General features: G+C 30.0%; 3 protein-coding genes across 3 annotated transcripts; 2 read left to right on the top strand and 1 right to left on the bottom strand.

Annotated features, from left to right (window-relative positions):
- Window positions 1-2163: 2163 nt before the first annotated feature.
- On the top strand, window positions 2164-2974 carry Bm17765 (Uncharacterized protein; the record flags this gene model as incomplete). Its single annotated transcript, XM_043081999.1, has 2 exons — window positions 2164-2221; window positions 2763-2974. The coding sequence occupies 2 exons, from the start codon at window positions 2164-2166 to the stop codon at window positions 2972-2974; spliced, it is 270 nt and encodes an 89-aa protein (XP_042937933.1).
- A 1455-nt stretch (window positions 2975-4429) lies between these two features.
- On the top strand, window positions 4430-5521 carry Bm5944 (Uncharacterized protein; the record flags this gene model as incomplete). The annotated part of the gene is made up of 3 exons (XM_001901688.1): window positions 4430-4663; window positions 4962-5063; window positions 5429-5521. 3 exons carry the CDS (start codon window positions 4430-4432, stop codon window positions 5519-5521), a joined length of 429 nt encoding a protein of 142 aa, XP_001901723.1.
- Window positions 5522-7567: 2046 nt separating this feature from the next.
- On the bottom strand, window positions 7568-10722 carry Bm2229 (Uncharacterized protein; the record flags this gene model as incomplete). The annotated part of the gene is made up of 8 exons (XM_001901687.1): window positions 7568-7676; window positions 8025-8120; window positions 8456-8610; window positions 8699-8874; window positions 9514-9621; window positions 9861-9951; window positions 10223-10409; window positions 10643-10722. The coding sequence occupies 8 exons, from the start codon at window positions 10720-10722 to the stop codon at window positions 7568-7570; spliced, it is 1002 nt and encodes a 333-aa protein (XP_001901722.1).
- Between the last annotated feature and the right edge of the window lie 1196 nt (window positions 10723-11918).

Raw genomic sequence — 11918 nt, forward strand, 5'->3', positions numbered from 1 at the left:
CTATTAGCTATTATCTTAAATAGATTTATTTAAGAATTGAACTTATTAATATTGAATATATCGTTTAATGATATTACAAAAAAGTCTTTTACACTACTTACATATAATTTAAAAAAAAAAAAAATTATGTAGAAGTCGAAAAAGTAAACAATTAAAAGTTGATTCATACCATTTGACTATTTAACTATGTGATGAGTTAGCTGTCGAGTGGTTATTTAGTAAATAAATGCTTTATGGAAGAATGCTTTATGTGTACATATATTGAAGAAATACAAAATTCCACCATGGATATTACAAATGCTGTGAAGATAGATGTAATGTTTAACCTTTATTTTCCAAACATATTTTTTTTCTTTTTATTGGAAAGAGAATATTATAAAGTAATGGATGGGAAATGATCGAATTCCTTTTCTGAAAGATTATAGTGATAGCATTTTTCATATAATTTGCGTGCTTTCTATGTTTTTAAGAGAAATTATCATCTAAATTGATATAATACTTTAAACCATAATTCCGTATCAATTATAAATTTCTTACTTATTGGCAAACAATCAAGAGATTACTTAATGGTAAACAATCAAAGGTAACTGTTAATGATTTCTCAAAACAGCATTTTCAGCTCTTTTCTGAAGTAATTAGTAATTAAACATAATTTCCTACCAATTATAAACTTATTATTTATTAGCAAATTAGTACAGCCAGTCATAGTAGGGTAGTCATTTTTCATCCATTTCATTATGGATGTGTAAAAGCTTCATGCAGTCATTAATACGTACCGAAAAGTAGCAAACTATGAATTCAAATTAGATTTGCTCATTACCATAATGCCCTTACCATTGTAAGGGCAAAATACATTTATACATTTAGTAAAATACATTTATTTTACTTTTTTAGAAGTGAAGTTTTTTCCTAGACTCTTGATCGACTTTCATTTCAGTGGTATATATAATTTTTAGAATTTCATAATTGGTCTCGATATTTCGAGTGTAAAGCAATCATTCTTTATGCATATATCCCCTAAATTATTGAAATTTACTAAATAGCGACCTCTAAATTACTTAAATTTAGTAATTTAAAAATGCTTAAAAGATACAGTGAGTATATCTTATCGTATTCAAATGCTTAGAAATCTTGATATACGTTTTGAAAATTGCTTTAGCTATCGAACATTTTCTCTCAGTTTCAGAAATACGTTCAAAATTTGTTAGCTTCTCATGATTTCAGAAAGTGAGTTAAAATCAAAACCTTCAATGAGGTAAAACGTAGAACAGAGGAGTATAACTAAATTTGTTTGTTCAACTCATATTTTTCTCTGAATTCCCATTTCGCTGCTGCTATTTCTCGTACCTCTTTTGTCTTAGTGATAAAAGATATAAATAAATTAAAAAAATAAAGAGAAAAATTTCAATAATTTGTAAGAAGTAAATTCCATAAAAATAAAATAAAATTCTAATAAATCAAAAGACGATTCATGTTAGAGAAAAGGAAATTATTTTCTAGTGATTTTTTTATTCCAAAAATTTTTATAATTACAGCTGCAAATTCAAAGGATTTTGAGGAGACGGAAAAACCAGTTAGAGTCTTTCTTGTATACATTAGAATCACATAACTCATGAACAACAGATAAGCAATATTTCTACTTATCTTAATTGAGAGGGCTGGAAATCATTGGTTAATTTCACTGATTCATTCATCATCGTCTTAGCTGTTCTATTCCTTTCTCTCCTCTTTAGTTGTAACTGAATTTTGGCTGAAATGGTACAAGAAGAATGTATTCTTTAATTAAATTTGAAAAGTGCTCAATTAACCTATATCACATATCGCTCCATTTCCTCAGAATAAATGTTTAAAACTGATATATTATGTTACTCTTAGTATCATGCTCCCTTAAATTATTTTTTTGTATGCATGCATGCTTGTGCATGTATGTTTCGAAGACATCATTTGATGGTTGGGTGTATTAATGTTCTCTTTCAAGGGTGACTTTTTGTTATCAGAGAAATTGCTTTCGTTGACACAACAAATTCAAATAGTCTCATCAAAGAGATGTGGGATATAAAGCAGCAAATGTGGAAGTGAAAGGCAAAGCTTGAAACGATAGAATAAAATGAAAATAAGTTAAAGAAGGAGAAAGAGGCAGTATTGAATCGACAGCGCAGTGTTATGGGGTTAGAATGTGTTATAGATTATAGTTATTTGCTGCCAACAATACATTCAAAAGGTTGCGTAAAAATAGATTTAAATTTAAAAATAAGTAGGGAGTTGATATAATCATTCGTTATTACTTTTCGTCTTCTTGATCTTTCGAAAAAAGGAAGTTTGTTGAAAGCAAGGTAGTGGAGACAAGTATATTTTAGGTAAATGAAAGAGGATAGCCACTTTTGGTTTTTTGACATTACTGATCATATTTGAGACCGAATTTATTAATATATCTATTATCCTCTTTGGTCTACGACTGTCATAATTCATTTCAGCCTAAGATTATTTAATTCAAAAATGTTTCGTAAGCTACATATTATTACATAAGCATATATATGATCATTCTAAGCAAATTTGGAGAACCTTAACTTCCCGAAATTAGTAATAGTTTTCTCTTTGAGTGATTCAGACCGATTTCATATTTCTCCAAAACTATGTTGCTATTTTTAATATAATAGTCGAGAAGAATCACAAATGATGATGACACATATGAGTTCTTTCTTCATATAGAAATGATATTGTTCAGTTAAATTAAGATAATTATTCACTGTTTCATTTTTCAGTTATTTGTGCAAGTCTTCAAGCATTTTTTCAAACTTTCCTCTGTATATTTGGTAACTTTGCTATTAATTGCTTATTGGTCGATTCATTACCGCCTTTACGCTATTCACCTGAAAATTTGACGCTACAACTATACAAGCATGCTGAGAGAGCAGATGTTGGCTCGATGATGATTAGTTCCGGAATGCTTGAACGCGCGTCAAGTAAAACTTAGCCTATCGCATGGATGCTTAAACAATCCTTATAAATCAACAGTTACTTCTATCACTTCATTATAACTCATGGATTCATAAAAACTCAAAATTAAGCAACAATTAAGAAAGGTAAGGTTATATTTTCCACAAATATAATCGATAGCTTCAATTTAAAAAATTTCAAATAGCTCTAAATCATTTTACTTTACCAGTTGTTTTTAACTTGGATTTCTTTTGCATGCACTTTTTTTTTTTATTTTGCTATTATTTGAAACCTATTTCTGGGTTTTATTATTGCTTTGAGTTTTCACTGCCGACTTACTAAATTTTTTTTTCATTGATATGGGATATTAGGAAGCTAGACTTTCGAAACAGGAGTGCTTTCACTCATTTTATTCACTTTTTTTCTCAGGAAGTTCCATTTATTTTGTATCTAAAAAAGATTTTTCGGTAGTTTTCCAAATATTTGAGAAATTAGATTAATGATCTTCATAAAATGCGAAAAAGTTGCAATATTTTCTAATTTTTTGAGGAAACTTGGTTTTTTGCTTGAGTTCAAAACTTATTTTTAGCTTAACAACAAAAAATAAAAAATTTTAGTCAAAAATCTATACATTGCTTTCTCATTTAAAATTAAAGGTCATAAAATATATCTAATCAAGATTTTAGGATGAATAATATGTCTTTAAAATAAGAGGTATTGACACTGTTTCTGCTATTTTAAATAAACCCCAAATAAAAAACTGGAATCTCTGGACCTAGGAGTCTTAATGGCATGACAGACAGAGATAGCGGAGCGATTCATCCTTATTAATACACACCACGTTTTTGAAACAAAACAAGTGAAAGAGCTAAAATTCTTTTGCAAGCCTAAAAACTGAGAAATATTTAAAAGAACCGATTTACTTAAATTAATCGTTATTCACAAAAATTTTAAGGCTTTGAGAAATTTTGAAACGAGTCTGTTTTTGTTTATGAATTTCAGAAATTTATTGATTAACTTAACTGATATCATTTTAACTGAGTCCAACTTCTAACTGATATCATTTTAACTGAGTCCAACTTCTACTATCACTCTTATTTGCTTTTGGTTTTTTACATTGCTTATTGTTTTCTGGTTCCGGCTTAGAGAAATTTTCTTCTCGATCACACTGTTATTTACATTAGTTATAATAATTCTAATGTAACAATCAAGCTTTTAGCAATGAATTATGACAAATCTTTCTTGAAATAAGTAGAGAGACAGTCAAAAGAAAGGCAATTGGGCAATTCTTGATTGCCTTTCTTCACTTATCTTAGCTAAATATCAAATTACCCAAGAATTTGAAAAAGTAAAATTAGACTTGTTGTCAATAAATCAATAAATCACACAAATTATACCTTCTTTGCATTTTTTATTTATGCTTTTCTTCATCAAACAGAAACTGATATTGCAGAAGCAGCTCTGTCGAAGGCAATACTGATCAATGTGGCATATGTACGCAGCATTTCTGCGAACTTTAAGGCTTTTGTTCATTCTCCACCTCATGCTCTGTAATTCTTTGTGTGCTTCGAAGAGGTACAAACGTTATTATCAAAAACGTTTTAATTTAACTCTTTCTGTTCGTAACCATGATGTTACGGAAGCTAAATTTTTCCGCCTTATTGGAGTTGGAAATACCGCTGATTTCTATGTCGCACCTGGCGATATCTTTACGAAAACCTATGAGGTAAGCGGTCAAATGATATCGATTTAATGAAGTTATGCTAAGTTACATTTCATGAATGCTTGTGCAGTTAAATATTATTCTAGAAAACTGACAGATGTCCTCAATGAATCATCGCATAGTTAAACTTTTCGTGTTATTATTTCTTCAGCGAAATGCACTTTGCAAACATACAGAAAATCCCTAAACATTCCTCTCTTTCTTTCCTTCTCCGCCTCAAAATAATCAATTTCAGAAATGGCATGCACACTAATCATTCGTCTTAAATTCTACTGATAATATTTCGAATATAAATTTACAGGCTAAGCGGAAAGGCTTCTGGACATTATTTGTCGAATTCCCAGGAAACCGTTATTCAAAATCCCCAAGGAAAATTATTTCCCGCGATTCTCATAAACACTGGGTTTGTACCTTACATTTTAACGCGTGTTTCTGTCTTCCTTCAAATCTGTGCAAATTAAGGTTCACTAGTTTTACCATAAACGAACAGAGTGCTTAAAATATATCCACATTTATTTCCAATAATCGATGTCACACAACTAACTCAAATATGCTTTTGTAAAGCAAACAAGCAAAAACTATTCATCTGTTCTAAAAAGAGGAAAAAATACTATGGCATAAGAGAGAATAATTAATATAAAAATAATGCATGCATTAAAATATTGCATGGATGTTAAATCGATTTGAGGACAGATTTGAAATCAGTTTCATTAGTTGCTAGTCACTGATGAATGGAACAAGTAAATACTAACTGTAAGAATATTTCAGATTATTGAAGTGTATTATTATCCGGGAGCAGTTGGGTTCAGCAAATGGCATAAAGTATATGATGAAATGTTTAAAAACAAAATCCTCTATTAAAGTATATTATCAGTCTATTAAAAACAGAATGGAACGTCTGTTTCCCAAAAAATTTGATTATGTATAAAATTCATTGCTAACAGAGGTAGTGTTTATTGAGACATAATTTTTAGCTAAACCTGCTTCTTTACACTTCATTTGTTTATTCAGGAGTAGATAATGGTTATGTGTTTTAGTGAAATTGAAGACATCCGTTGACCTTTATTGCTTCAAAAGTTTGAAAAGCTAAGGTGATAGTTTGTTTTTAATCATCTTAGGATATATCGATAAACGACTCATTATCGTCCATGAAATAATTATTTCTTCGACTTTATGAGAGATAACACTTTACAACAGAAAAGTTTCGACAAATTCAGAAACAAAAGCATCTATCCAGAAATCCGCAGTTTTTAAATTTCATAGAACTATAGGTCTTCAAAGCTGACATTGATCTGATGCAAACGTAAGAATAAAATTCCGCGCTCAAATCTGAACAAATGAACAAAAGGGACTGCAGACACCAAACATCACACTGAATTCCGAAACAGTCAGGATATATCATCACATGGAAAGTGCAGCTATATGACTAATTCACACATATCATGCTTTTATGTCATATCATGGTGCTAATACATAATGCTTCCTTATTCGCTAGAATGTGACAATGCTTAGATTCTACCATTTAGAAATGTTAAATATTTTGACGGGGTAAGAACATAGGCAAGTTCCAAATTGATATTGGTAAGATTTAATATTCTCATTAGAAATATCTGATTTCTTATACCCATTCTGATAGCGAACCAGTTCTGGTTGTGAAGTGCGGTTGATGGAAATATTAGAAAGATGGCATAAAGTTCAATAATTAAATGTAGATAAGATAAAGATCCCGTCAAAAGATAAAACGTTCAGATGAAGATGTTTGTAGAATAAGTCTTATTGGTTTTCTTTAATTAAATTTCAAAATTGATTACAAACACGATACCAGGCAGAGATGCCAACATTCTATTGCGCGTACATTTACACGGGCACGAGAAACGCAGAGGTAGTAAGTGTAATTTGAAATACTAATTAAATGAATCGAAAAATTACAAACTTAATGAAAGATTACACGTGTTACTTTTGAACTGCCTCCTTTTTGGCTCTGTTGCAGTTAATTTTAGCAGAACAAACTGACCACCATCTTATAAGAGCATTTGCAAAATTTAACTGTTAAAAGGATGACTCAGAAAGGTTTAAATCAAATAATACGTTCCTAGAAGAAAAACGTGCCAATGCTTTAAAAAAAAAAAAAAAGAAATCAAATTAGAGCCAATCCTGGCATAAAGACAAATTATCCAGAAATGTCGGCAAAGAAATTAACATATTAAAAATTAGTCTATCCCGAATAGGTAGTCACCTGTACACAACCCATCCTCACATATCTGTATAATCTTGAAAAGTTGTTCATGCTACTAGTTTTATTTTAACAACACCTTTAACAATTTCGATACTAGTTGAAATAATGTACCTATTAGTAAACAAAGAAAGAAACTAACAAAACAGTAAACCTTTGGCAAAATGCATATATATATATATATATATATATATATACATATAAAGATGAAGAATACATTATTAATGAAATTGCTGAGAACTTTTCGAATATAAGAAAAATCTGTACCTAAAATATCAAACTTGAAAAATATTAATAAATACAAAGAATTTTTCTGCAAAATCCCAGCTATAAATTGCACGCTTTTAATGTGTAAACGTAATAGAGTTGCATTTATCAAAAAATATTGTTTAGAGAAGTAGTAACACTTTTGATAAGTTATCCGCAAAATATAAAAGCATAAAGCATACAAGCAGCAATGATCATAAATGTACGTAAGCAGTGTAAAAAATTTATGGGATTAAATTAATTCTAAAATTAAATACAAACTTTCTGTAGCATCTGATCTTTTTAATTCTCGGTATGACAACCACTGCAAAACTACAAAACACAAGAGCCTATAACATTTGAATATCACCCGATGTGTCATGTGTCATGGATAAGAATCAAATTCATAGTCACTAATTTTCAATCGTTTACAACTCTTTTACATCAAAACCTGTAGCATGCAGAGAATAATCATACAACTTGGCACATTTCTTTTCCCAATCCATCATTTCAATAAACTGTTTTGATACACACTCACTAAAAAAAACCCATCATTTCAATAAACTGTTTTGATACACACTTAATTACAAAAATTGGAGTTTGCTCCTGTTACCATTCCCACAGGAATGGATAAGGTCTGAAATAGTTTTTAAGCACTGAAATTTCTACCAAAACAGACTAAAAAGTGTAAAATAAAGCTTAATATCTCAGGATTAGGTAATATTTCAAACGATAACTATCCTTTGACGAAACTGATGGCACTTAAATGATCAGAAATATCACTGTTAGTGCACTGAAAATATCTTTTTAATTCTAAAAGTATTAGAAAATATATAAACAAGAGCTCGAACCAAAAATTTTCAATAAAGCTAATGTTTCTGATACCTGTAATAAAGTCCTGAGGAACCGGTTACAGCTTTCGACAAAGCCAAGAAAAGCGGGGTTTGAGCTCCGTCCTTCGGAGTCTTCAGCAAATACCATCTGGAAGAAATAAAAAGTAACTCAATTAAAACAGTCCAATTTCTCGACATGAAAAATAGTTCCTTGTTAATGTCTGATCGATTCTATATATTTGTAGAAAGATCATTTAAGGAAATAATAAATGTGCGAATTACATATTCCCAAAAGCTTTAAACTAGATTGTTATAGTATTTATGCTTTCAGCCATATCTAGAATGGTGTAAAAACAAAAAGCGAGCGGTTGAAATAGTATATTTTATTATGAAGTTGTGGTAATTGGATGAGACCCCTAAATTTTCTCATATGAGGTACTTGAAATTTCAGACACTTTAAAATAATTGCATAAAATGAAGAACCTGAATGGTGCGATGAGATAGCTCAGCGGCTTCTGTGCCAGTGGAGTATAGCGCATCAATCGTGTATTGCATAGTCCAGGATGACATACATTTATTGTTACATGTGATCCTTCACATGCTCGTAATCTTCTAGTCAATTCAAATGCATGCATTACCTTGAAAAATTATGTAAGTAAATTACAACTGTTTTCCATAAAGCAACTTATTAAAGCGTAAAATAACAAAGAAAAATTATGAAAATACCATAGCAAGTTTCGACTTCGAATATGACTGTCTCGAATCCCAACCTTCTCTACGATCAATCAACTGCAAATCTATAGGATCGGCATAGAAATGGGCTAATGCAGAAACATTGACAATGCGCGCGCTTGGAGCAGCTCGAAGAAGAGGTAGAAGTAATTCAGTGAGTAAAAAATGTCCTGAAAAATTTCCGCTCCGTTACAATGCCTTTCAACAAGGTAAAATATCAAAATTAACATCAAAATTAACGCTTATTAATACCAATATATTTATGAATTTCTATCTACGTCGTCTGAAGATATGATCTACAACCTAAACTGTTCTGAAAGTACAGAACGTACAATTTTGGTGCCCGACGTGTTGAAGGTAAAACAGAGGTAACTGTTGAAGCAACTGGGAGATATTTTTACCAGATGAATAGCAGAAATGCCAAAAAGATTTAGGTTAGAATGGAAAGATATCATATGCCGTAATATCAATACCTTTTTAAGGATGAAACTGATTCTGATACGGTAAATAAAAACCAACAGACAAAGAGAACCATGTTAAGACAATGGAACAATAAGAAATTTTTTCGTTAAACAATATTTTCACTCATTTTTTATAAATTAATCTGACCAAATAAATTTGTTGAGAATTTGTTCTCTTTGCCTTTTTTTCCTAAATAATTGAATTTTTTAATTAGACTGGAAAATTAATATTTAAAGAGAAATCAGACATGGTTCTATTTTAGAATTTTAATAGTTATAGAAAAGAATTTTTTATCTTTATGTAATTTAACATTTAAGAGAAAATTTTATCATCCTTTTAATATTAACCGAGATAGTTCGTTTGCCAGACTAGTTCGTGACCATCATCGGTCAGTTTAAACTTTGGATACAGCATAATACCCGCATTATTAATTAGAATATCCAAGTGATCTTCTTCTGCAATACAAATATAATAATCTTATTAATCTTACAAAATTCTTCTATACGAACTAATGAATTAAAGGGAAGGATGCATAATCGAGTTTGGAAAAACATACTCAGTGGTACAAAAGCACATTCCAACACAAATTTCAAACCCCAAATTCTAAACCATCTAGATTCCTAAAAGAAACAAAGCTGTCATTGTACATACAGTTGAGAAAACCCTACTACAAAATTGCAAAGATAATAGAAACCTTCTATGATTTCTGCTGCTGCTATTCTGACTGATTTGAATTGAGCAAGGTCAACTACTTTGACTAATAGTCTCTGCGGATTACAACCGAGCTGAGAATAAGGATCAAAATAATTAAATATTTTGTAAAAGTTATTTGGAAATGGCTCAAATTTGATGAGAAATTACAAAAAAATATTAAAAACATCACCACCTTAGATCATCACTAAACGACATCACTAAACGCTGTACAAGATCTTATGTTTTGTTAACTAATTTTAGATTTACTATTTATGAATAACAAACAATAAAAAAGATTCAAATACTTCTATAATGCATAATTTTTGTCTATATGATTAAAATTCCTGATTTATTAATTTCAACCTTAACAAGTTGAAGGACAGCATTCCGAGCTCGATCCTCACTGCGACACAGCATGTACACCTTTGCTCCACGGAGATTTAGCTCTCGTACAATCTCTCTTCCTATACCAGAATTACATCCTGTTATAACTGCTATCAAGCCTTTAGCTGTGTTAAGTTCTCTGAACTGCGCTCCTTTGAAATAAAACCTTAAACAATTAAACAAGAATAATCAAGCCATACAATATTACAAATACTGGAATATAATTATAAAATCAGAATATACCAAACTTTATTCTCGATCAACCACAATTCACAGAAGAAACACTCGAAAAAAAGGGCATGTGCATAATGTATAATCTTCTTTAAGAATAAGTAATATTTTTTTGACATAGCATATTAATTATAAAAGATATTCTATAAGTTTATTGAGAATTATTACCTAAGTGCGGTTACTACGACGATAATGAAAATCCATTTACAGTCAAATATATTTAATGATTCCACAAATGAAGCCTCCATTTGGTGAAAACCTCAAATTTTGATACTACCAAAAACCTGCAAAACATTAGAATCTTAAAAATGAGTATGAATTAAGATAAAAAAGAAAAATGAACAATTTTTCATTCGTTTTTCCAAATTTAAATAGGGGAATGAAGAATAACAGAGAAGTTGAGGATTTTCTTGCTCCTTCAATAGGTTTAAGAATATCATGAAACATAATAAAGCAAAATAAGTTATAAGTTGCATAGACTGTTTCAGTAAAAGCAAACAGATGAAAGCAGAAAATATTTATGGTTAACAAAAGTATTTCGAACAACAGAATAATCATTATTTTAAACCTAATCGATTTCAAATATTCGAGTAATAAAAGCTTTTTCTAGACATAATGACAAAGAGTTTCGTGAAAAAGGCGACAGGAACTAAAAAATTAGTTTGCACAATAAGTAATGTGTAATTAGTGAATGTCTGGAGTGCTTATTTTAGCATTTCCTCTAACAAACATACCTTAGATAGAAGCTATAAGTATATATATATATATATATAACTCAACCTAAATATTACAAACTACTAACAATCACAAAAAAACCCAACAATTCATAACAATTTATGCTTAGCATCCACAGCCTAAAAATTTTAACAACTCGAGGAAAAAGAAATACGAACAAAACCTACCGAATAATTCATTGCTTTAAATTATACTTTGAAATTACCAGAAAAAAATAACAGAAACATACGAGCTGCATTCTAAATGGATAATCATAATAGACACTAAAAATAAGCAAAATAAACAAGAACATAGAACCATAACATTTATTTGACATAAAGTACTGACAACTGGAAAGAAATATTAAGTCTTTTGTTGAGCTGCATAACCAGTTCTAGCAAAAACATTAGAAATAAAACCATATAAAGAAGAAAAGGCACTGAATGAGGAATTTTTAAAAGTTGCCTTCCAAATCGATTTTCAAGTAAGAAATCAGTTTTCCTGAACTTTCTAGGCTAACGAGCTAAAGACATTACGAAATAGTACTAGCCAATAAAGTTTACAAAAAAATTACTGGAAAGTATTGTATTTTCTCCCATTCTTTCGCTGTTCATTTTTTTTTTTTTTTTTCAAACTGTATTTTTGCAACAACTTGATCGATAAAAGGAAAAAAATACCAACAGACACACATAAAACAACCAAAAAGAAAAAGATATTCATCCCATCCCTA

Source organism: Brugia malayi, assembly GCF_000002995.4.
Source record: "Brugia malayi strain FR3 genome assembly, contig: Bm_v4_Chr4_scaffold_001, whole genome shotgun sequence".
Lineage (NCBI taxonomy): Eukaryota > Metazoa > Nematoda > Chromadorea > Rhabditida > Onchocercidae > Brugia > Brugia malayi.